General features: G+C 53.3%; 1 protein-coding gene across 5 annotated transcripts in view; it reads right to left on the bottom strand.

Annotated features, from left to right (window-relative positions):
• Nucleotides 1–1,564: 1,564 nt before the first annotated feature.
• The window catches only part of PTDSS1 (phosphatidylserine synthase 1), a 71,037-nt gene continuing 46,646 nt past the window's right edge, over nt 1,565–25,955 (bottom strand). For 4 of the 5 annotated variants that reach the window (XM_038579819.1, XM_038579816.1, XM_038579817.1 and 1 more), the window contains 8 exons: nt 24,419–24,570; nt 20,671–20,812; nt 18,643–18,755; nt 15,868–15,933; nt 11,801–11,900; nt 4,775–4,843; nt 4,190–4,259; nt 1,565–2,606 (listed from right to left, as the gene is read on the bottom strand). In XM_038579819.1, the coding sequence (XP_038435747.1) occupies nt 2,497–2,606; nt 4,190–4,259; nt 4,775–4,843; nt 11,801–11,900; nt 15,868–15,933; nt 18,643–18,755; nt 20,671–20,812; nt 24,419–24,570 (822 nt within the window). In that variant the 3' untranslated portion in view covers nt 1,565–2,496. Of the gene's footprint in view, nt 2,607–4,189; nt 4,260–4,774; nt 4,844–11,258; nt 11,369–11,800; nt 11,901–15,867; nt 15,934–18,642; nt 18,756–20,670; nt 20,813–24,418; nt 24,571–25,955 lie in introns of those variants that run through there. The other variant, XR_005381267.1, reaches the window with a different exon arrangement.

Below are 25,955 nucleotides of genomic sequence, written 5' to 3'. Positions count from 1 at the left end.
TTGGGATGCAGCTTCGGAGGGGCCGACCAACAGGGCCGAGCCTGCCGAGTTTGGTGAAGAATTTTATTTTTCCTGGGTGAGAACTCACAAGCTCACCAAAGAAGAGGTGCTAGTGAAAATAAGGTTGGCTTTTATGGGATGTCTTTTATCATCAACATGCTTCACAGGTCAACGAAATGTCCTAGCATCGCGGCGGGAGCGGTTTGGCCACGGCTTCTGCAAGTGGTGAAAGCAGACGTGAGGCAAGCCGGGGAAGGCCATGGCAAGACCAAGAATGACATGAAGGGAAAAGTGCCCAACACTCGGTACCACGCTACTTACGGAGAAAGACCCATGAAACATTCCTCGTGCGTTATGTCCCAAACAGTGGTGTCTGCTAGCGGGGCAGTCTGCAAATGGCACATGTGAGATGATTGGCAATCAAATCATTTCTGGTATGAAATGAGGCCTCTGGTCTATTTCCATCAACGCGAGGTCCATTTCCATAGAAACGGGCGGAAAAGTAGGGCAAACCCAGCAGTATGGCTTCCAGGAGGAATGGCGGCCGAGGCTCAGCCAGTCACCGAAAGTGCTGGTTTTCTGACTACTGTGTCAAGAGCTTTTACTGGGAGGGGAAAAAAGAAAGTTCCGACTCAAAGAGCAGGCACAGACAGTGTCTGGGGACTTTGCTGGGATGTCACACAAAGGCATGGAGGAAAAACGGTCTCCTGTGCACGGTGCTTTTCGAATGCCCCCCAGGAAAGTCGGCCGCCTTGTGTGCAACGGGGCCTCCATCTATGCCAGCCTTGCAGCAAGGAACAAGCGGAGTCAGAGGCACGGTCAAGAGCTTGGAAACGCTCGATGGTGTGGGCCAGGCCCAGGAAGGAGCGTCGAGGTAGACCATGGACGTGATCCCGTGACACACTCAGGACTCAGTGCACAGAGAAGCAGAATGCAGCGGGGGACGAAACAAGTGCACCTGCTTGCAGAGGTTCTCGCTGTGCCCGGGCCTACAAACTGCCTCTCTGCTCCTCCGGCGGCAGCAATGCGCCCGGCTGCTGGAGCAGGTCTGCACGAGGCTCTGAACCCAGCGGTCAGAGCAGGCCCAGGGGTGCAGCGTGTGACCCCAGCTCTGCAGGATTCATTTAACCCCTTTACCCCGGAATTCCTATGCAGGAAAAGAAAAACATGACAGTCCTAGGTGAAAGGTGTTGTTTTGGGGGGAAAGACATGGAGAACTCTGCTCTGTGAAGGAACAAGAGGATCTCCTTCAGCCAGTTTCTGTCCGTCTGCTAATCAGCTGAGTACTGGCCGTTTGTAGGAGGGGAAAATCCCACTGGGTTCATGCAGCCACGTGAAAACACAAGGACGATCTTGTTCGCCTCCTACTGGTCACTCGGGGAGCTGAGGAAATAGGGCGCGCGTCCGTGAGCCCCCTGAAATACCTGCCTCCCTCCTTCTTGCCTCATAAAGCATGTAGGCATGCGGATTACCCTGAGGTCACCTGAACAGGACAGTGACTGCTGACAGGTGGTGGAAAGTACCAGTAAGATGCAAAGAAATGAGCATTCTGCAGAGACTCATCTTTGATGGACTTTAACGTGAGTTATTTTATTTAAAACAGGAATCCATCCGAGGTGGTGAACTACCAGGGCAAAGGTTCTAGAGCATGGCACACGTGAAAGGTAATACTCACCAGCACCTGACATGGGACTAAAGGACAATGTCAGCCACACACCAGGAAGGAAAACAGAATGTCAAAGGCACCTGGCTGGGAGAGGAGCCATGGCGGGCGCTGCCTCTGCAGCAGGTTCACTTCTGCGCGCTGTGGACACGTCGGGACAAACGACATTTGGAACGGACGAGAAAGGTTCTGATCTGAAGCCTGGGGTCCTGGGTGGGGGGCTGACTTGTCCTCACATGGGTTTCCACCCACCGCGTCCTAAGGAGGGGGGCATGTGCTGGAGGGAACACACTCTCCCCGTCTCATCTGCAGGCGAGGGGCGCGCCCTCCCCAGTGCAGCTTCAGCAGTGGCCTCTCACTTAAAACCAAAGAAGCACGACGATAACACGAGACAGAACAGCAGCCTGACCCGAAACCAATCCGCGGGATGGGAGAGGCAGGTCCCTAACAACAAAAACCCGTCACCAGCTTGAACATTGGAAGGAAGGTGTGCCGACGACCCGCAACCACAGGACACCCACGCACGCTGTGGGCCGGACAGCTGGGCGCCAGGGCCGTCCCTTCCCGCGGAGCTCTGCGCCCCTACCAGGGACCACATGCCAAGTGCCGAAGCTGGACGAGACCCCGCATTGGCAAAGGATCCCAGGCGAGGACCTGCCGGGCGTGACCAGGTCTGCGGGAAACAAGACTCACGCTGTCCAGTGATGACCCCAGGCCCCTGTGCTCGTCCGGATGGCACCACCTCTTTGCCCTCGGCACAGGGAGGGCCACACCACCTGTCCACCCTCCCAGTTCTAGGCACTCTCCGGGACGTCCACGTGAACCAGGCTCCTTCATTTCTTTCCAAGTCCGTTGGTGACTTTCGACTTGGAATGCCGATTCCTTCTTCTGGAAGAGTGGCTCTCGTGGTTGCCTGGGTGCTTGGGTGGGCTGTCTTCAGAACCTGGCGGAGGAAGGAAGGAGAACACGCCGTCAGGGCTGCAGGGCCTGTGGGCTGGGCCTCAGATGGCCTCTCTCCGCCCAGGCCGCCCGCCGCTGATCCTTGCACTCCATCTAGTGGCTCGTGGCGGCTGGTGGAGGCACCAGGGCCGGCTGCAAACCCCGCAGGCAAGCAGGGCAGGCAGCCGCTCACCCCGGGAAGGGCGAGGGGAGGGGCGTCCTGAAGAACTTGCATGCCCTAGGCCCTCACCGGTGGGGGTGGGAGGGTGGGGGTGGGAGGCCTTATGCTCCCTGTGCTGGGGCGGGGGTGGGGGGTGGGGGGAACACATCAAATCCTGGCATGAGGCAGAATGATGAAGCCGCCGGGCGTCTAGGGGCCTCTCCCAACCAAGGAGGCATCACCCGAGGTCCCGCCTTGACCCGCAAGCCCCAGGGTCTCTACCTCCCTACACTGGAAGGTTCTGGACTTCACAGGACTAAAGATCTCCTGCCCTCTATCGGGGCCCAGAGCACACTTTGAAAAGTGGGCCTCTTACTGCTCAGGGCAGCCCCGGAGCCTCCCACGGGGGATGCCACCCCCCAGGATGCTCAGTCCCCGGGGCATCGCCGGTCACACTGTGGTGGGCCGAGAGCTCGCAGGACAGGCCTCCCAGGACAGGGGGTGGGGGAGCGCGCGGGGGGCCGGGGACGCGAGTGGGTCTGCGGACAGGGTTCTCTGCACCGGGGCTCAGGCCTGGGCCCACCCCAGGGCCGCCGCTACGGGAACCCCAGAGAAGCACGAGCTCTGGTCTCGGGGGCAGGGCACCAGCTGCAGGGCTATTTCTGTAACTGCTACGCCTCCCTGTCACAGGGACGCGTGTGCGGCACTGCCTGCTCGTCGCCGCCTCTTGGGGAGCAGGGCTCGGCGGGCCAGGAGCCAGGGCCGCCCTGCATGGGACCCCCGCCCACCTGCACCGGCCTGCAAACAGGTGTCCACCCGCCCCTGGCCCAGGTCTCGCGGGGCGCCCCCCGCAGGAAGAAGCGTGAATCGCGCGGCCCAGGGAAGCCTGGACAGCCGCCCGCAGGCCTACCCCTCCGTGGCCTCACGGCCTCCTGCGCTGCCACTGTCCCCTCGGTCCAGCCCCCGGGTGGCTCTGAGAGCCTGCGGGGGGCGACTGCACAGGGGCACCTCCCTGGCATCGGGCCCGAGCCTGCCCGCCGATGCCGCCAGGCCCACAGCTCCCCAAGGCCCTGCAGAGGCCAGTGGAGACCCCGGCTACGGCCAGCAGCTCTCCTCCCCGCACGTCGCTCCTGGGCCTTGGCAGTCAGGACGGCCCTCAGGATGCTACAGGCTCCAGGCCCCCGACATCCTCCCGTCACAAGGCGCAGACCCACGGGGCGCCTCTCCTCAGGAAGCCAGGTCCCCGCGGGGTCCGGCCACGACTGTGCAGGCCCCGGGGGCGCGTAGTGAGGACGCGACGGGCAGTCTGGGGCCTCGGGCGAACGCTTGCCAACACCAGGGGATGAACCCGGATCCGGATCTCCGCGCTGGGCCTCGAGACGAGCAGGGCCCAGCAGGGGGCTCAACACGGGCTGAGAAGGACATACCTTTTGAACCTTTCGCATGAGACCAGGAGATTTCCGGGCCGTAGGTGCCATCGTCGCATTCTGAGTACGTCTAAGGGAGACAGAGGCACAGGTCAGGACAGGTGCCAGGCACTGGGTGGCCGCCCAGCAGGTGAGGCTGCATCACCCGCGTCCCCCACATGGGACCCAGCCTCCTTGCTACAAGCCCACGGGGTCTCCCGGGGACGGGACTCGTGTTCTAGACGGGGCCACCAGCCCCTCGGGCGTGGGGTGAGTCAGGACGAGGGCCGTGGTCACCTAGCCATGATGCTGTGCGGCAACCACGAAGGCAGGTGGCCAGCCCGTTCCCATCCACCCCTGCACGTCCCACGAGGGGCCCAGGTGGACTCAGGGGGCAGGGAGGCCCAGCCTCGTGAACCCGGCCCGGGGCTCTCCAGGCAGTTTCACTTGTAAACAGACACACAATTGGGTTTCGAACCCCTTCCAGAGGGTGGAGCTCGGGGCTCCGAGGGGGCAGCTGGGGGGCGAGTCTGGGGTGGCCACGGCGCTCCAGGGGCCCCGCCAAAGCTGCCAGCAGGACGCGGCCCCGTCCGCCCCCGCCCCTACCTTCTCCCGGTGGCCGTAGTGCTCTGCGTACCACACCATGCCGTACAGACACAGGAAGGTGGTGAAGGCCTGGAAGACACAAGCCCCCACGCTCCATCAGCGACAGGCACTGAATCCCCTTCCCCGGCTCCAGCAGGACGGCGCCCACGAGGGCTCGGCGCAGTGTAGCCCTGTGTCCCAGGCACCGTTACAGAGGACAGACATGGGCCTGGGGGTGTGAGCCGGGCGCCCCCCGCCCCCGCACTCTGCATGAGCGTCACCAGGAGGCCCGAAGCGCCACGTGGGACGCCGACAGTCGGCAGGCAAGGGCACTTTAGATGGAGTGTAAGGGGGACGTGTTCCCAGCATGGCCCTGCCGGTGCTCCCTGGGAGGACACCCCGGACGTTGGATGCTCCGAGTCTGGCTCTCATGGCCGCCCCGCTGCCCCCACCTCTGGGACGTCACGGGGACGTGACATCAGCTTCTGTGGGAAGAGGAGTCTTGGCTGAGAAAGAGGCTTCGTCCCTGGGGTCATAGGGGCCTGACGCCCAGTGTCAGCCCCACCCCGGCCCACTTCTGGCTGCCTGTTTCCCTTCTGTAAGTGGACGGGAGCCTACAGAGGACGGTGCTGTCAGCGGGCCCCTGCGCAGCACAGGAAGGCTGCGGTCCGCACGGCCAGGGTAACCCCACGTCCTCCTCCCCACGCCCTGGGTGACACGCTAAGCATGGAAGGGCACCTACAGGGATCCCATGCTTCAGGCACGCCAGGGCCCAAGCATCATGCAGCTTTCTGGTGGCCTTGCCGTAGCCCTAAGGGACGCAGCGGGAGTGGGGACGGGGGAGTCCCCGCCAGGCCCCGCAGCCCGGCCTGACCGTCCGACTGTGACCGAATCACCAAAGCAAAGCCGAGCCCAACGCCCGTCCTGTGTCCAGGATTCCTTGCCCCAGGGGCTCGCTGATGCCCAAGCGCTGGCACGTCCGGTGAGACCTTGTCACCTTGAACCACCGCCCGCGCAGCTGTGAGGTCGTCGTGGAAACTCTTCTTGAACGATTGTAATTCTTTCCAAGAGTCCTAACTTTACACCCAAAAGGGTGGCCTCAAGCATCCTCCCAGTCCTCACGTCACAGACAGGAACGAACATGCGGAGGGCATGGCCCCGGCGGCACCTGGCCAGCACGTGGCAACGGGGCCTGGACCCAGCTCTCCCGATGTTGTAAGGGTGGCTGTGGACGTGGAGAAGTACAGGTGCCTTGTCTCCAGGTCCACGTACTTCCACCCTTCCATCCACTCACCCACCCCTGGAGGAAGACGGGCCTCCCGGGAACAGCCCTGACTGCAGGGAGGAGCCACGGCTGCGGGAAGAGGGGCTGGCACAGGGCGCTCTGGCCCACGTCTCGGCCATCACCACCGTCCACTGATACGCCCTGCAGGTGCTCCGCACCACCTCCGTGCGCTCAGGGCAGGAGCCCGTGCTCGGCGGCCGTCTCCGACGTCAGTGAAGGGGGGCGCGGCACGTGGAGACAACACGAGATACAGCAGCCACCGGTTCACTTGATTCTAAAGCCGCACGCAAGCTGATGAGGGGCTGGGGACGAGCTCAGGCCCCCCCGCCCCCCGTCGAAGTCACACCGTGAATGGATGTGTTACGATTGTGACACGGAAACAACCTCTGGCCCTTCACACGCGTGTCCTAGGACTCACTCCGGTTCCCATCATGCACGCCCACCAGGGGCTGCTTCCACGGCGTGGGGCCCTGGGAGGGCGGGTGGGGGCGGCGGGGGCGCTCTGCGGGCAGCCGGGGCACAGTGGGCCCTGCAACCTGCAGCAGGCGCTGGCAGGCGGCAGCGACAGGTGCTCGTCACAGCATCACCACACACAGGCCTGCGTGGGGCCAAAGTCACCCCTTCCCTGGGAACTGAGGGCCCGGGTCGCGGGCATCCCAGGGGACAAAGGCTTGTAGGCCACAGGTTGGCAATCACACTGGGAAAATCTAGACGCGTATCCCTCTAAAACGTCAAGGCCTGGACTTAGCAGGGGTACAGACAGCGTTGAGGGAGAGGGAGGAGACGCGCAGGGAGACCGAGGCAGCGCAGCACAGGGCCGTGGGCAGCGGGGTGCACGACTGGAGGGCCTCCAGGTGAGCGACAGCCCATCAGACAGCGGCTGAGGGCCAACCGCGAGCAGCCCAGGCATCTGCGCCTCGGCACCAGTCTCGGGGTGGGGGGCGTCCGGCGACCGGGTCAGGGGTGGTCAGGGCCCTCAACTGCACCAGCAGGGAGGGGCCGGGCCATGCTGCCTTGCTGGATGATGCTCTCCTCCCTGACTGAGGTCGATCCCGAGGTCATGAGCACGGGCAGGGGGGCACCTCAGCATCCCGGCCAGCGGCCTCCCTTCAGCCCAGGCCCTCCGGCACCCACATGACGGCCCTCCCCAGAGCGTCCTGCTGCGCTCCAGGCCTGCGCTCTGGGGGCCGCGTCTCCGGCCCCGCCTCCTTGAGCACGCAGCTGCTCCGAGAGGTCCACGCTCCACCCTTCCCCACTGCTGATGCAGTGGCCCTCAACCCTCCCAGCTGCACAGCTGGCCGAGCGTTCCAGCGTCACTGGGCGGACTGGAGCTCCCAGAGGTACAGCACGTCCTCCCCTGGGAGCTCTAAGGGCCCTCAAGCCCTGACGCCCTAATCAGGAGCGGCTCCTTTCCCTCAATGGGCTTCCCTTCAGAGAAACCACCAACAGCCACCCAGGGGCACAAACTAGAAACCCTGCAGTCGCCTGCCTGCCCGCCATCACCGGGGTGGTGTCCTGCTGGGCCGACCCCACGCTGCCTCGGCAGCCCGAGAGAGCACCTCTCCCCTCCAGACTGCTCCACCCCGTGCAGCCCTGCCTGTGAACCGGGTCCCCAGGGCAGCCGTCCTCGGCTCTCCACCTGCAGACACACAAGGGTCCTTCCGACGCAGCCGCTCCCTGTCCCCCACCTTGGCAGCAGGCTGCCGTCCTCCTGAGACGCTGGGCATTGAAGCACCTGTCTCCACCGCCCAGGGGTCCCCTGGCCTCCGGCTCTTCTACTGACTCCTTTATTCTCCTGCATTTGCTGCCTGAGTCCCACACATCAGGGGCTGTGTTCGCCTCGGGGGGGACAAAAGGACAACAAACGTCCTCGTGAGCAAGAGGTACAACGTGGAGGAGACAGGTGTGCACACATCACCTGTTTCGCTGTGCTGAGGTTACCGGAACTCAGGAATGCATGCTAGGGGCGAGCAGCCCCCTGGGGACTTAACTAGCCTGCCTGGTGGGTCAGGGCCGGAATCCAGTTTGGTCTTGATGTTGAGTCACTCGGTGGAAAGAGCAGGGGAAGGCATTTGGATGTGGCAGGGAGAGCACCCTAGGTGACGACAGGGGACGTGTGGAGGGAGCGCTGGCTGAGTGACTGAGACGAGCACGGGGCAGGCAGAGAATGAAGTCCCGGAGGGTGGGCGCGGCGGGCGCTACAGACACTGACCGTCCTCACACACAAGCCAGAGGTCACAGGTGGGCCTGGTGGCAGGACCCGTCTTCCTTGTGGATCCTTTCTCCCGCAGGACGGAGCTTTGCTGGTGTGGTGCCCCCACTCCCCTGCAGCCCTCATTCCTGTCCCTAGAGAGGTGTTGTCTCCTCACCCCTGGTGAGCCCGACGTAAGAAGCTGGACGGTTCCTGTCCTTTGGGCGCCGAGGCCCGTGTCTGGGGGTGGAGGCAGGTCGCGTGCTGGGCCTCAGCCTTCAGGAGCCCTTGGTGCGCTCCTTCTAGAGCTGACGCCGCCAAGTGTGCATCCCCAGAAGAGAGGCGATGCTACCTCCGCATCCTCCTTTCACCTTCTGCTCGGACTCTTCTGCACCGAGAAGCGGGGCATTATTGGGCCCATCCAGGCCCAACGACAGGGAATGGTTCCGAGCAGGGACGGAGAGAGAGACCTGAGTCCTGGAGGACAGTCTGGCAGCCGTGTAGACAGTGGCCCGAGGAGCAGAGCACCCACCGCCGCCCTTAAAAATCCTACCCACAGGTCACGTCCAGGCAGACTTGGGCGGCTCCCAGTGCGTGGGGTGCCCTCTAGTGCCCCCGGCTCTGCGTGCGCCCCTCATGATGTCTACCACATGGGCGTGACCAGTGCAGGGGCGACCCCCACCTGCGCCTGGAGATCCCGGGCAGAGGGCACCTGCGCAGGCCCACAGAAGCTCCCGTGCCAGGCTATCTGGGCGCAGGCCCTCGCTCTCTGCTGTGTGGCCTTGGGCCGCGCAGTGAACCTTCTGTGCCTGCATCTCATCTACAGAAGAGGGCTGAGGAAGTCCCCCTCAAAGTAATCCTCAGACATTCATGAGGACCGCTGAGCCTAGCGCCTGGCCCCTGGTAAGCACCCCGAGCCCCGCCATCACCGTCACCTATCTGAGCACGTCCAGCGTCCGGGGCCGCTTTAATGAACACTCAGTGGGCGTTGTGTGAACAGACGACAGACCTACAGGGACCACGGCAGGTGGAGGAGAAGCCAGCGCTGGGCAAGAAGTGGCTCACGTGCTCCACGAGGTGACGACACAAGGCACCAGGGCAGGCCAGACATCACCCACGTAGGGGAGCGTGTGTAAGCGTCAAATAAGCACAACAGAGAAAGGTCTCTGAAACTTCAAGAGGCTGGAGGAGCTGCTGCAGGACCGGCGACCAGAGAGGGCTTCCTGGACGCGGCCTCGGGAAGACCCTTCTAGCCACTGATACTCCAGGCTGGGGCGTCTGCAGGCATGTGGAGAAGGGATGCTGCCTCCCACCTCAGCCTCTCTGCGTCCCCAGGGCCCAGGCACCAGGCGAGGGCAGCACCCACTCTGCCCGCCCTCTGCAGCCGGCCATGCTACAGTTCACATACCTGGTGCACGTGCAGAGACACGTGATAAGCACACGGTTAAAGTCTCCAGGAGCATCTGACGCGCTCCCCTAACCAATTCTTACCTCTGGTCCCCCTGGGATGGAAAAAATACACTTGAACATTAGTTCTGGAGAACGGGTACAAAGGAGATCATTATTCCCTTTCATTGTTCACCGTGAAACAGGACAGAACAGGCTCAAGGTGCTCTGGCACAGTTCAGATGTCTAACAAGTAACCCTAAAAATACATGCTGTGAAAGGCAATAAAAAAAAAAAAAAAAAAAAAAAACCTTAAAAATACAAAGATTAGTCTTGCTAAAAAAAAAAAAAAAAAAAAAAAAAAGATTTAGACCTGAATCTGATTAAGCCTCTAGATTCACCTCCCAATTTGCAGAAAAAAATAGAGGACAAAGACCTCTATTAAAGTAGGGTACTCTATAAAACCAGTAAAATCCAGACTGTGGGAAAACCTACAGGACAAAAAAGCTGGGTCCTTCAACAAATAAATCGTGAAGGACAGAGAGCTATAAACACAGGGAAAACTATACAGTAAGAGACTTAAAAGGCATGCCAACCAATCGCAACAGGTAGATATTGATTCAAATAAAGTGTTAAAAAATACTAGGTTTTAAAAAATATTAGAAGTCTGAACATCAATTAGATATTTGCTAGTATTACAAAATCATTTGTTTGCAGATGTGATAATTGGACGGTGGTTGTATTAAAAAAAAAGCATTCTTCTTTTCGAGACGCATGCAGGACTCTTAAAGGTAGATCCGTTTCAAAATAATTCAGCATGGGGATGGGAGGTAGAGAATATAAGGGAACTGGATGCCCGTGAGGTGGTCGCTGTGGACACTGGATAATGTGTGGGGACACGAGGGGTCGTCTACCCTACTTCCAAATTAGTTTGAAATGTTTTATGATTATAGGGCAGCCTCAGTGGCTCAGCGGCTTAGCTCCGCCTTTGGCCCAGGGCGTGATCCTGGAGACCCGGGATCGAGTCCTGCCTCGGGCTCCCAGCATGAAGCCTGCTTCTCCCTCTGCCTGGGTCTCTGCCTCTCTCTCTCTCTCTCTGTGTCTCTCATGAATAAATAAATCTTAAAAAAAAAAAAAAAAAAAGAAAAAAAGAAATGTTCTATGATTATAAAACAAACCTGAGTCAATTTTCTGGACCAAGTAAGTAAAAGTGGAGAATCTTAAGCTTAAATATAAAGTAAGACTTTTCTCCAAAATAATAAAACGAATTAAAAAGGAAAGACATAGAATAGTAGGTTAAGATCTTCATTTTTTTAAAGATTTAAATTCAATTGACATAGAGTGTATTATTAGTTCCCAAGGTAGAGGCCAGTGATTGATCAGTTGCGTACAACACCCAGTGCTCAGCCCATCACGTGCTCTCCTTGATGCCCGTCACCCAGGTACCCCACCTCCCACCCGCTCCTCCGCAGCGACCCTGTTTGTTTCCTAGAGCTCATCACCTCTTATGGTTTGTCTCTCTCTCTGATTTAATCTTTTCTTTTCCCCTCCCTTCCCCTTTCAGAGAAAGACAATTATCATACGATCTCATTCATAGGTGGAATTTAAGAAATGAGGTGGAGGACCACAAGGGAAGATCTTACTTCACTGAAGGAAGCGAGGAAGTCCGAGGACAGTGGAGCTAGAGGCCCCCAAGGGCTCTTCCCTTCAGAGGGGAAGCTCATCTCATCGGGCCTGGGCCCGTGAAGTCGGCCTGTGGGGCGGAAGCTGGTCTGATTACCTTCAAGAACATCTCACCTGACCTACAGACCACAGTCCGTCATTCCGTACACAAACCGTGTGCGCACCGCGGTCCATACGCTACAGGGCACAGTAACTGTCCTCATCCCTTCAGGGGCGTGAATTCCCAGAAGTGAAATAAGCGCACATATGGTGCACCTGCTGAGCGCATGTGCCCAGAACCCGCCACGGTGACCCAGTCTGGATGCTGGGTGGTCTCACGTGTTTAACCTCGACCTTCACAGACTACTGGCCAGTTTGGGGTTATTACAAGTACAAGGTCCTGTCTACAAATTTCTAAGAGAACTTGGTGCACAGCAGTTTTGTTGTTCTGTTTTTCTTAAGAGCGGCCGGGGTGGTGGGGGGAGTTCTGCTAACACTTTTGGGTAAAAAAGTGATGACTCACCACACAGAGAAGCCAAAGCACAACATAGAGAATTTGGGTCTTAGAGAAGAGATCTTGTCCGAATTTTATGCACACGATAGCCTCCAGGAAACCGATGACCCTAGTTAGACAGAACGAGAGATCAAATATTAATTCTCATCCAAGCACATACGTTACCAGGAATATGCAGGACTCCATCCTCCATCACTATACCCTGGTAACAGGTTCCCCACAAAATGTTCCACTTGTTCTGTTCCACTGCAGCTTCTTCAGAAATAACACCTATATTTAGGTGTTTATTTAGAGTTTAACACTAAGTTTATTTTGCTGTTATTTTTCCTAAGACTTGATTTTTTTTTTTAGAGCAGTTTCGAGTTCACGGCCAACTGTGGACAAGGATACAGAGATGTCCCGCAGAGCTCCCTGCTCGTTGCTGTCTCCCTAGAGCGCTCCATGTGTTACACCTGATGAAGCTACAGGACACACCATCAGGGCCCAGGGACCAGAGCTCACGTGACAATTCCTTTGGAGCTGTACACTCTGTGGGTCTGGACTAACGGACGGGGATGTGCATCTGCCCTTACGGGATCATGCAGAATGGTTCGCTACACTGCCCCGAGAAGCCCGTGTTCTGCCTATCAGTCTCTCCACAGCCTCCCAGAAATAATAAAGCATTGTTCACTTTTTCTTTCTCCCGGATCAAGACCTCAACTCATACATTTTAACCGCTGGAAGCCTCCAAGTCAGCTTGTTACCCTCGGGGTGAACTGTCATCACCTCTGCTGGAGCCCACTTACTCTGTCACTCAGTCTCGTTAGCTGTTGGCAAGCCTTCCTCGTCTCGGGCTGGCATCGGCCTCTCTCTGCCCGTGGACCCTAACCCCGTCCTCTAGTCCTACAGTTGAGTTGAAGCCTTTCTTTTTTTTTTTATTTTATTTTATTTTTTTTTTAATTTTTATTTATTTATGATAGTCACACAGAGAGAGAGAGAGAGAGAGAGAGAGGCAGAGACATAGGCAGAGGGAGAAGCAGGCTCCATGCACCAGGAGCCTGATGTGGGATTCGATCCCGGGTCTCCAGGATCACGCCCTGGGCCAAAGGCAGGCGCTAAACCTGCTGCACCACCCAGGGATCCCTGAGTTGAAGCCTTTCATACAAGTCTTTCAATAACCTGAAGGCAGCAGTCCCATTCCCTCCCAGACTTCTAAGCACTTCCACGTTCAATATCCCCTGTTCCCCGTTCTTGCTGACCATAGAAATAATCCTTTATTTTCTAAATATAAAAGAGTCAAAACAAATTTCATTTTACTCTTTTGTTAAAAATAAAGGAGTAAAGAAAAAAAAAACCCACTCTTGTTCTGCATCTTCATTTATGATCAGACCTTATAAAGACCAGACCTTTACGAAGGTTCAGAACTTGGTGGCAAGAACGGATGACCTGAGGACAGAGCCGGCCGTGCGATCCCAAGACTATGCCAGAATGCGGACTTCAGACAGCTCCACAGTGTTCCTTACTCAAGGTGGAGGGGCGTCAGTCAGGGGTTGGTGTAGCTGCACAGACACTCTCTCAAAAGGAGAGAAGGGACCCAGGAGGCGTCAGTCCCCATACTCCTGAGCAGACGCAAGGTCCCTGCCATCCACAGGGGTACAGAGGGTTCTAGGCTGTTAACAACTCAACACCTTGAACCTGAACCAAAGAGCAAAATTTCCTTAATGTATTGTTAGAGAGTTTGGGGCTCTTTCCCACCCAGTCCCAACCAGGTAAGGCTGAGGAGTGGCTGGCCTGAGTCTCTGAGGATCACCCCAGCGCTCTCCATCCCAGGAAAGCACACTAACCACCCCCGGGGCTCTCCATCCTAGAGAAGCACACTAACCACCCCTGGGGCTCTCCGTCCTAGAGAAGCGCACTAGGCCCAGGATCTCTCCCTGCACTTTGCCTTCCTTGATCACTCTGGACGTGGTGGGGATGTTCCGCAGCCCTGTGTTTTTTTCCATTCCATCCCTCTTTATCTTTCCATTTCTCCTAGCACCTTGGATTGTACTTTTGCTGTTTGAGGAGAAACCATTTCTTGGTGACAGTACCTCTGTCTCTGATTGGCCTTCCTTTTCCCCCAACGGGTCAACGGAGGTGGTTATGTGGAGAGTATGTCCACCTGCAGTGGAGTAAGACTCTAGCAAGGACTTCTGCACATGGAGAGCAGACTACGTGGACTCCCATTCACCAGGGAGGAGGACTCAACCGCTCTGTGGACATGGAGATGCAAAACCCATGGCTTTCACGCTCCTTGGGCAGGACAGGAAATAGAGTCCTCCTACCTCCTTTTCATGACTCAACAACTGTGCTCTCTCTCACCCGGCCTCTGCTCAATCTGTAGTTCTGTCTCCCGTTAGATCACTCAACAATGGAAAGCTAATCCATGTGATCACCCATTAAGCTACTCTGGGTATGCCAGTCAGCTTACATCACAGAATGTTTGAGAAATAAGGACAATGACCCTGTGTGTTCTAGGAGGTGAAAAGGCTTATCCCTTAGCTACTCTACTGTCCAACCATATCCCTCCCCTTAGACTGCACTTCATAAGGTAACCTGGGTAACCCCTCAGACTCTAAGAGCTGGACACGTGTACACACACATATACACACAGAAAAATGTTTAGAAGGAATAACAGAAATGTTAACAGCGATCATCTCTGACCAGGTGACTTCTCTGGATGTTCTTTAGTTTCTTCTTTTGCCACTTTTTAAATCTACACATATGTATTACTTTTTTTTTTTTTTTTTAAAGATTTTATTTATTCATGACAGACACAGAGAGAGAGAGAGAGAATGAGAGAGAGAGAGGCAGGCAGAGATACAGGCAGAGGGAGGAGCAGGCTCCACACAGGGAGCCTGACTTGGGACTCGATCCCAGGACCCCAGGATCACACCTCAGGGCGAAGGCGGCACTAAACCTCTGGGCCACCAGGACTGCCCTGTATTACCTTTTTAACCGGGAAAAATAAACTGTTTTAACTGTTTAAAAATCTGTTGATAGTAGTAACTTCTTCCCACCTATGGGTTTCATCAAATTTTCTTTATGCCATCACACTCCACCTAGAACCTAGATTAGGTCTTGAATCTAACTGCCTCAGGGACTGAAGGTCACACACAGATGTGTGGGACATCTCTGGACCCTTGCCTGCTAAACAGAATGGTAAACTGTTGGTGATCTTTAAGCCAAAGAATCACTTACCTGAGACACTGAAGATGGTCTCACATTGAACCCTGTGGGGTTAAACTATATAGCTTATGGTTTCTCTCAGATATTTATTTTTTATTATTTTTTTTCTTACAAGATTTTCTTTAAATTCAAGTTAATTACGATATAGTGTAGTAGTAGTTTCAGGCACAGAGTTTAGTATTCATCAGTTGCACAGAACACCCAGTGCTCATTAAAACATGTGCCCTCCTTAAAGCCCATCACCCACGTACTCCATCCTGCCCCCCAGCTCCCTTCCAGCGACCCTACGCTTGCTTCCTAGAGTTAAGAGTCTCTTACAGTCTTTCAAAGCATTTAAATAATAATATATTAAGATTGCATTGATATATATAACAAGACCATGAATTGTGACCATTTGTGTTAGTTCTCTTTGGAACAATAAAGTTATACCTTGGTAGGTAGCAAGCAACTGTTTTGAGGGCCCTTTTGGATGTGAAAGTAACAAGCAAGCATTGGTAAACCTATCATAAAATGATGTCACAAACTTGTCACTGAATTTAGAGGGAATTTGAATAATCCATTGTCTTGATTTCATAAAATAAGGTCTCCCAAGTTCTGTGCAGGAAAGATCTTTCGATTTCCTTTTTTGTTTTTTGTTTTTTTTAAAGCAGTTTATATAATATCATCTTTCTATAATTTGCCAATCAACTACAATATTCTAAACTTCAATCAGAAAGTGTTAAAAATGAAAAGACATATGAGAAAACAGCAGTGAGCCTTCACAGGCAAATTGTACCAAAAGGCTGACCCTTACTTTAGGGTCAAGAAATAACCAAGGAGATTTAAAGGCTTAAGTGGTTCTGAAGTGTCCACAGAAACAGATTACTCACCCGAACACCCAGCACTGTGTTCCTACGCGTTTGCACTGTGTGTCAGTGAGGTAAGCATAGTACTGCCTGAAAGAACAAAGGCGGAATTCACTGAGAGCTTCTGGAAGACCAAGGGGTCAGTATAGCATTAAATCACTTTGACAGAGTAAATACAAAAGATGTTCGGCCTGGATCTACATACTCTGGCTGCCTGGTCTACTGCTAGTCAAGGGGGTAGGAAGCCGGGGCCTCCTGCAGAAACATTCCTGCAAAGGTTAAGAGTTCGGGCTGGGTTTGGAAGGAGGAGAGCATGGTTTAAAGCACCGATTATTTGCAAAGGCGGTTTTGGTTTGGGGACAGAGTGGGTGCTTCAAGCCTCTGTGCATGGAAGTGACTCTGGAGGTCACGTACACTGTCATCAACGGTCCCCTCTGGCACTCTCCAGGACAAAGGTTGCTGATTGTAACCAGGCAGGACGGACACACATTCCTGGCTCTCGGGAACTGGAATGGGGCCCTGGCTACCGTCCACTGTTCACTGAATACCAATGACTTTGAATGTTACTGACAAGATAGGAAAAAAACAGGCGATGGTATGGGGTTGAAAGGCTTAGAGCAGCATCGTCCTCATAGGTATATAACACAAGCCACAGGTGCAATGTAAAATCTTCCAGTGGCCATGTTAAAGAAGTAAAAGAAGTCTACATAGGTGTGTATTTTACACGTGTAGCACATTTTAACGCAAACCAGTCACATCTCCAGTGCTCGACCACCACCAGGGGTGAGTGGCCGCTGTTTAGGACAGCGCAAGCTTAGACCCTCTTAACTACCCCCCCAAACTCAATATATCCCTTCAGAAGTAGCACCTGAAGCAGGAGTCATCATCTTTTTGGGGTCACAGACTCCTTTGAGGATTTAATGACACCTATGATAAATGCACACGAACACACACGCTATAAACTTTGCATTAAGCCTCAGGGGATTCGTGGATACCTGAAGGTCATCCACAAACTACCACCTCACCTGCAAAGGCCTGAGTGGAGAATTCTAGTCATGAAGATTTCAGGTCCATCTCTCACTTTATATTTTTATGACCTAATATGCTTTTACCAGCTTAGCTACTCTACTGTCCAACCATTCCCTCCCCTTAGACTGCACTTCATATTATCAGATGAGAAGAATGTTCAAACATCCTCTCCAAGCAAGAGAGGCGAATCAAAAAGGAAGAAAATGGAGATGTGGTCTGTATGGTTCAACCCGAAGCCTGTAAGCTTTCTCTCCTTTTAGGGCCTGGCACTTGCTAGCTGGAGTGGCTGTGCTAAAACCCACTAGAGCTCTTCCATCCTTCCAAGCAGCCTGTGAAAGCATCTTCTTACATAGGAAATGCCTCAGGTTGGTATAAAAGCATAGAAAAAAATGGCTGAGTTTTAAACAAGAAAGAATCACGTAAAAATCCATACATAGGATTTGGCAAAAATGTTAAGCTCTCAAAACTCAAAACGGGACAGTCTCCAGTTTTTGCTTTGAAATGTTTATTTAATGAAACTGGAATTTCACAATCAGATGTGATTTGCGATTCTGTTTTATGAGAGTTCTTTCCCTGCTGACTGATTTTGTTGATCATTTCTAATTTTATGAAGAAGCTGTGCTAATCTTTCTTGAAGATAACTGTGAGCCTCAAATTAAATTAAATTTGAAATAAGAGAAGAAGGTTCCAATCCACTAAGGAAAATGGCATATTTACAAGAAAACTACTTCAGCAGACCACTGGTCTGTGACGGGTTAGGACGCCACCTGCCTACCAACTGTTGGTTTCCTGTTTAGTTCATAATGAAAACCAGAGAGAGAATTTTGGGCCTTAACTCCCCAGGACTCAGTTGTATCTTACTTGGTTTGTTCAATCCAGGATCTGGGGAGGGGAGGGGTGGGGAATACATATATACAGGTATATCGGGAGATAGATAGATGCTTATTTACTTCTTGTAATAATTAATGAAAACCAGAAGAGGTGCTGGCTGGAGGGAGGAGGTTTGTTGGACCAAGAATACCCACTCTTCTTGGCAAGGGCTCTGCTTGTGTGGTTTGCATGCACATTAAAAATAGTGAATTAAGTCATCCTACAGCTTCTGAAACACTAACCCTTGTAACTGCTTAGTTTATATTTTCATCACCTGTGCAGATATTGCTGGTGTCATTACTGGTCAATGCTGGAGCTTCACGTTAACTGTAAAACCCAAATGCCACTAGCTCTAAACAGGAAAAATGCGACAGATGAAACAGTGTCTGATAGTCAGTGGGATTAGTCTACATGAGGGGCAGTCCCCGAAGAACGCCTCCAGTCTTGGGCCCTATCCCCAATAGGGGGAATAACAAACAGCACAGATAAGGACACTTTAAAAGGAAAGTAACCGGTTCTAAAGGAGCTAACAAAGTATCATTCTAAAAATACCATCATTTATGACTTCTGAGTCACCATTAAAACTCCTGCATTTTCAATCATCTCATTTCAGAAAAAAGTCAGCACCGCTGCTACCCCCATTTTTTTTAAAGGATGTTAAAGGGAGGTAAAAAGCAACAGCAGTAGAACATTATAAAAAGGTTTGAAGAAAATGGTGGGTGTGCTGTTCTCACTTCATGTCATTGGGGCCTGAAAGCAAAACATTGTCTTCATATTTCTGATGTCTAATTCTTTAACATTTTCATGTGAAATCTGCAACTCTACAGGACTTTCCTCACGCTGAACAGGAGAACACACAGCAGGTTCATGTGCTCAAATGACAGGCGTGTATAGAATTACCTCACTGTGGGAGCCGTGATGCCACCAATAAAGAGAATTCTACACCAACTTAATGGATGACTGGCTTGGAACACAAAGATATGTTTCAAGAAGAAGGTATTCAACTCAGTTAGCTGAAAAAGAAGGAAGCATTAGTCAACGTGATGCTGCACGCGGAGTCACAGTAGCATATTCCTTGTTACGGACGTCTAAACATGATGAGGACGTTCAAAGCGTTTTCAGAAAATGTATGGGGTCTCCCAAGTGGCTAGTGGAACAGGTGCTATGTAAACTAATGGCCAGTACAATACTGGCACCAACCAACTGGGGGTTACGGGGGAGGAGCTGGGGCGGGGGAAGGGGTCCAAGGTGGCATCAGCTCTTTGTCACGTTTCCCGCTGTGCGGCTGCCACTTGGGTCACGCGTGGGATCTGCAGGTGCAGTTGGGAAAGAGATGCGTGGACAACAGTAAAAGTCATGAAAACAAGTATTCGCCGTGGGACACCCAAGCAGCCTTACAGAAATCGGGCCGGATCTCTATGATGTACAGCTGCAGGAAGGTGAGAAGAAGCCTGAGGACGAGAAATGACTGTGAACTGCTCAAGCACCTGCCCCGGCCAAAGGTAAGCTCTGAGAGGTGGGTGTGAGGGTTGGCTCAAGGATTCCCCTGCAGCCTGTGGTACCTGCCCCCGACGTTAGCATCCCGGGACAGCTTATCGCAGGAGGCGGCCCCGGGGATGAGCTCCATGCTGGGCCGGCCTCCTGCACTGCCCCTCCAGGTCCAGCAAGGAGTGGAGATTGGGGAAGGGCACTGCTTTGAACCCACACGGACCAGCACGTTCACATCAGTGACAGAAGACATGCTTCTCTTCCCATAGCACGGATTTCGAGGATATAAAATGGTCCCCTAATTAACACAGGTGGAAAGCTGATCACCACTCAGCGCTCACCCTCACAGGAGTGGCGTGCTCTGTGATGCTGCTGTTCTGGGGGCACATCTTGCTCTCTCTCCGGGACAAATCCAAACTCCTCCTCAGTTCTTGTAGTCAAGGAAAGAGTACGCCTTCCTGGGTACTGCTCTGATAAGGTAAAACTTAATCCCCACCCATTTGAAGTCCCATTTTTATACAAACTGGCTTCCCCAAACCATGGTGACTGTTTAACTCTTCACCTACACTTCCGTCGCCTTAAATTCCATTTACGAAGATGAGCATTATCATTCCCCGCGTGTGCGCAAGGACGCTTGTCTTAAAGGTGATGCACGCTTATTTTTTCTTATGATGGGAGTATTTCCAGCCTGTGTTCAAAATATAATTTCTCTTGATTCCAAAAGACTCTTCAGGCAAAAGCTAGTCTCCCAAAGTTGTAAAATAATTAACGTAGGCACAGGAGGATTGACACTAAAGGCTATCTCTAGAAAACAGAGATGTTTGGTAATCCTCTTCCAAGACCCGTGGCTGTCTGAATCGCTTCAGTCGCGCAGTGGGCTGCTTGGAAGGAGACCTTCCGTCCACTGACGGCACCATCCCGGAGGACCCGGGTCCCCAGAGGGCTCCAGTCCCCCACTGATGGCAGACGGCTGCTTCACTAAGCTCTTCACCAATTACCCAGAGTGGTAACAGCTCGGGCACAATCTTACAAATCAAACGTTAAGTTTGGAACGTAAGAAAAAACCTTTGTGTTTTGTTCCTTTGGTCCTCAAAATGATCACTCTGAAAAGCTACCCAATGCCTGATGCTTTGGGTGACAGCTGCTGACCAAAAGCTTCTTTTGGGGAATTTTAAGCTGTTCCTAATTTGCAATTCAAAGAAAGAAACTGGAAAATATCTACACCAGGAAGCAAGACCGTAGGCGTGACAACAGTGTTCTGTTGAATTATTCTCTATGTCAGCTGTAGGATTTTATACCTTCCAAACCAGCCGCCAGCTGGTAGGCAGTGTCAACTAGCGTTAACTCTAAATTCCTCGAGGGTTTTTATTTTGCTTTGGTTTTGGTTTCTTCCCACCCCCCCCCCCCCCCCCGCCAAGTTCTGAGCATCTGAAAGAATACCTGCCAGATGATCATGAAAAGGTATATTCCAGCCACTCTCTGAAATGAAGATTTGGGGTCAAACCATCGCACGTAGGTCCAGCTGGCAGGAGTGAACTGGAGCACAGCTCTTTTGATCTTCCCGGTGGTGGTATGGATGTCTCTGTAAGAAGAGAACGGCTCCAGTGAAAATCCAGAGAGATAAGGAAGGGAAAAGAAGAAAAACAAAGTCGAGGGAAAAAAAAAAAAAAAACGGCTGACAATTTTATGACAAGCTCTCAGAACAAAAAGGTTCCTTCCTAGTTGAACCAGCTCTCCAACAACGATCTCTCTATTCCCATGAAGCGTGGAGAGGGGTCTACTGGATGGGAATCCCAGTGGCGACAGGCACAGGGCAGAGGTCAGGTCACCGCAGAGCCAGGAGAGGCCTGAACTTGCCAACCAGTGACAAAAGGGGCAGAGGCACTAACGAGGTCCGCCTGGAACCAGGCCAGGGAGCACCAGGACGCCAGCAAGGACACGATCCCACCCGCTGCATGTCGCCCAAGTCAGGGCACTTTTGTAAAATAGAGCAAGCACTTGTATTCTGAGGTCACCCACACCATTTCTTCATCCCATCTGTCCCTAACTGAACGGTTGCAGAGGACAGGCTGATTTTTAACCTTCCCTTAGTTTTAATCCTAGAGATCACTCAGTTAAAAATGTCACCCTCCCATGGCAGAAAGGAAGAAGATTCCCATGCATGACAAATGAGAACATTCAGCTCAGCTCAACTGGCCCATGACGGCTCCCCTCGTGAGCATCACAGCCACGAGTATGCGCTGGCCCCTCACGCTGGCCCCTATGTCAGACACTGCGAAGTGCGGAAGGCGTAAAAGCGAACAGGTCGGGCCTTTTATTCTTGGGGGAAGACGTGAAGGTCTGTTCCTTCATTCATTCACCCAAACCCAACAACAAGTGTGTATTGGTGAAGTCTCACAGCAAGAAGACGTGAGGCCCATGAGTAACGAAAAAATAGATCATCCAAAAATGAACAAAAATTATGAAGGACCTGTATTTAAAAAAAATACCCAACTATATGGAAAGAGGTAGAGAAACAGAGGCATAAAGAGAGTGACACAGAGTGACCACGTATTAGAGGGCTCAGTATACATCTCCCTCCACTTTTGACGGATGGGGTTCCGTCCTGATAAATCCGTCATAAATTGGAAATATCACAGGATGGAAATGCATTTAATACACCTAACCTACCAAACATCACAGATTAGTCCAGCCCACCTTGAACCTGCTCTGAACCCTTGCATTCGTCTATGGGGGTCGAGCAAAATCTTCTGACACAAAGCCCCTTTTATGATAAAGTGTCGAGTATCTCACGGCACTTACGGAGCACCGTACGAAGGTGAGGAGCAGTGGCTGTCTGGGCGCAGAACGGGTGTGGGGACCTATCGGAGGTCCACAGGCGTGATGGCCTGGCTGACCGGCACTGGGCCGCGCCTGCCCGGCACCGAGAGAGATGGTCCTACGTGCATCACTAGCCCGAACAAAGATCCACATTCCGGATGCAAAGTATTTCTACTGAATCTGTGTCACTTTCACACTAGGTGAAGTCAAAGAATCATTGAGTCAAACCACTGTACGTCAGGACCCTCTGTACAGGAAAGGGGTTAATTAGACTTTCCGTTCATTTATATATTTCTGCGGTTGGGCATGTGTTTTCGTAACCTGACAAAATGGTTCTCAAGTTAAATCGAAAGCATGAATGTATGACAATGGGAAACCGTTATGGCAGCACGTAAAGGGCCGGACAGCCTGACGTAAATTCAGACTCAGCTGCTTGCTAGCGGAGTGTTCTCGGGCAAAGTTCTAAACCTAATTCTCACAGTCACCATCTCTGGAAGGAAGAGAGAAATAGTGTCGGCCCCCGGGGTGGAGGGAGCGTCAGTCCCGGGGAGGACAGAGTGTCGGCCCCCAGGGTGGATGTCAGGCTCAAACGAGATACTGCTTATAAAGCTTGCTCTTTGCAGCAACATGAGGCACAGCTACAGGTTTTGTTCCATGACACGTGGTTTTAAATATATGAAAAAGCGTGCTTACAAGTCAATATCCAAAGAAAGGATTATTTAGAAAAGAATTGGGAAAACTATTTGCAAAGGAGTGAGGAAATCAATCGGAAAAACTGTGAGGAATCTCTCCCTCACACCATATATATACCAAATTAAGTTCGAGACACAGTAAATAAGTTACGCATAATGGAAAAACACCAAACCATCAAAGAACTGGAAGAAAATACAGGCTAATAGTTACCTAAACAGAAAGACTAAAAAGCTTTTAAAGTTTAAGAGGAGTACCTACCACAAAGAAAATCAAACCTGGGCGACACGATGAAAAATAAAGTCACATTTATGACAGAGTGTTAATATCATTCACCTATGAAAAGCACTAATAAAAAGAGGGAAAGCCTAATACACGTAGGCTAGAAATACAGCATCACACGACGTGTGATCACATTAAAGAAGGATTAAAAGTAAAATTCAAAGAAACAGTTAAATGGACACATTATACACATCAGTGAACGTGGGTGAGAATATAAATGGGTATAAACGAATAAATTCAAGAGTTTATTTACAGAAAAAAAAAAGTGAGAAATTTACACAAAGATATATGTTCAAGAATGTTTGCTCTTGGAGCACCCGGGTGGCTCAGAGGTTGAGCGTCTGCCTTGGGCCCAGGGCGTGACCCCAGGGTACCGGCATCGAGTCCCACATCGGGTCCCCGCAGGGAGCCTGCTTCTCCCTCTATGTCTCTGCCTCTCTCCGGGTCTCTCATGAATAAACACATAAAATCTTAAAAAAAAAAAAAAAAAAGAAAGAAAGAAAAAAAATGTTCACCCTAGCTTTTTTCACAAAACTGAAAACTTTAAAACAACTAAGTGACCACAAAAGGGAACTGGTTAAATGCCTCACAATCTCATCATACGTTGGGATATGAAGCAGCCCTTAAAATCACAATTTAGAAAACTATTGATGAGGTAGGAAACGTTCATATTTTGTTTGATAAATAAATGACAGTGTAAACACCACCACTCCTGCCGTTTCCCTTCCTCCTTACTAACAGCACGGTTCCTCTGACCGTCAACTTGAGAGCGAGTTCAGGGGAGCAGGGTAAGGGAGCGCGGAGGTGGGCGCTGTCCCCCGGGGTGGCACAGAGGGACGTGTGACTTGAATCCGAGTCAGAAACGACTACCTGACGGGGTAGGAAGGGAGTCGAGGCAGGAAGGCAGGAAGCTCTGACCCATGGCACATGGGGACATGGGTCAGAGCTGGGCAGAGAGGGGGCATGTGCACGAGCTCAGATGCTGGGTGCCCCAGAGGGCGTGGAGAAGGGGCCCCTGCCTGGCCCACTATGTGCACTCCATCCTACAGACCACGAGAAGCCATCGCACGGAGCGACACGACCAATGTGACATCCTCAAGGGGGTCCCTCCGGCGGCCGTGTGAGATGGCTTTGAGGGGATAAGCAGGGAACAGGGGACTAATCCACCCAGGGATGGCAGGGGGCTAATGCGGGCTGAGCAGAAGCATAAGAATATGGTGCACGTAAGGAAACCATGAATGGTTTAGCATTTTCTGGATAAACGCCCAAAATCAGGTTTCTCATCAATTACTGACGTGTGGTCTACTTCCTATCACCCAAGGCCGTGCCGCGGCCGCATGCGACTACCGCAGGGAGGTGTGCAGGCGGTGACCCCTCCAGGAGCAAGGCCACTCACTTGAAGCTGGCCCAGTGGTAGGTCCTCATCTCCAGAAACCGGCAGACGACCATGCCCAGCCAGATGCCGCCGCCGTTGCACAGCAGAATATCCAGGATGACCTGATCCCACCAGCACTCGGCGAAGTTGGGCAGCAGGTGCATGAAGAAGAGCTGAGGAGCACAAGAGATCATGGTTTTAGGTACAAGACTTTGCAGAAAGAGCGACTCCCCCATAACCAGACACTCTTCCGGGAGGAGCTGTTGACGTGTCAAGATCTCCTAACGTACGAACAGAGCGAGGTCTGTAATCAGGTTTGTTCTGTCGTGCTGGCGATGGTTTACAAATACTAGGACTCCAAGCCGTTCTTGCCTTGACGTGGGGAGACAGTAACCGCCCCGACGACTGCTGCTGACGACTGACCCAGGCTAGCGAGGAGACCAGGCTGTGGGGGGGAGGAGGAGGAGAAGAGCCCCCACGCCCACCACAGAGCACTGCCACAGCCCTCAAAGCCAGCAGCCTGGGCGCCGAGCTGCGCCACCCTAGGGACATTAGGTGCCACAGCAGGGATGCTGTGGAAGTAGCGACATTACGTTCTCATGACATGTTTCAGGAGACGGACAGGAAACCTCCGACAACCGATTCACCATCGTCATCACTCACTCAGGGCTCCTGGTGTGTGGGGAGGGAGCAGACGCCAGTCCAGGCTCAAGGACAGGGATCTCAAGGGGTCTCAAGGGGTCTCAAGGACAGGGGTCGCACGTTCACAAGAACCGCAGAGTACGGTAGGCCTGGCAGCCTTACCACGGCAATGCGAATGGTGGGGACAGAGAGCGGCCCTGACAGCCGCTGAGCAGAGAGACACGGTGGGCGGCCCATGAAGGGCAGTGAGGAGTGGACTGAGCACATTCCAGAAAGGGGAAGGGGGGGGTTAGGGGGTAAGTGTCCCACAGTCGCCGCCTCATCCAAGGCCAAGTGCGAGGGCACCAGCTGCATGCAGGGGCCGGGAAGGCCCACGTCAAGGGCTCAGAAATCACAAAGACGGCGCCAGGGCGGCCCCTGGAAGGAGGCAAGGCTGCACAAGGAGCCTGGGCGGCGACGGAACAGGGCCTGTGAGACCAAGCCGTTCACGCATGCATGTCCAGAACTTGGCCTGGTGCCCGGCACAGGGCATGGGGACCTGACAGCAGCAGCCGAGGATGTGAACTGGTTGAAAAGGGCCTCCGCAGGGGAATGGCAGGTGGAGGATGCACCTCGGCCTTGGGGCTTCCTGAGGGTCCCGGGTTCTGGGGGCGAGGCTGGCCGCGGGGAGTCCAGGTGGGGGGACACACCTGGGCCCGGCTGGGCCACCTGACGGAGCAGGGCGCTGGGCTCCTGGCTGTCGTGTGTCAGGCCCTGGGTAGGAGCTGGGAGGGCAGGCTGTGACTCGCCAGCTAGGTGGGTGCACCTGCCACCGCGGCGTCGGGACAGGTGGGCACAGCACGTAGCAGGGAGGGGACACTCCGGGTTCCCGCTCCGTGAGGAGCACTCAGGGGACGAGGGCCCGCTGCCCTACGTC

This window comes from Canis lupus, chromosome 29 (assembly GCF_011100685.1).
Source record: "Canis lupus familiaris isolate Mischka breed German Shepherd chromosome 29, alternate assembly UU_Cfam_GSD_1.0, whole genome shotgun sequence".
NCBI lineage: Eukaryota > Metazoa > Chordata > Mammalia > Carnivora > Canidae > Canis > Canis lupus.
The sequence above is the reverse complement of the archived record's forward strand: the minus strand, read 5'-3'. Positions and strand labels throughout refer to the sequence as shown.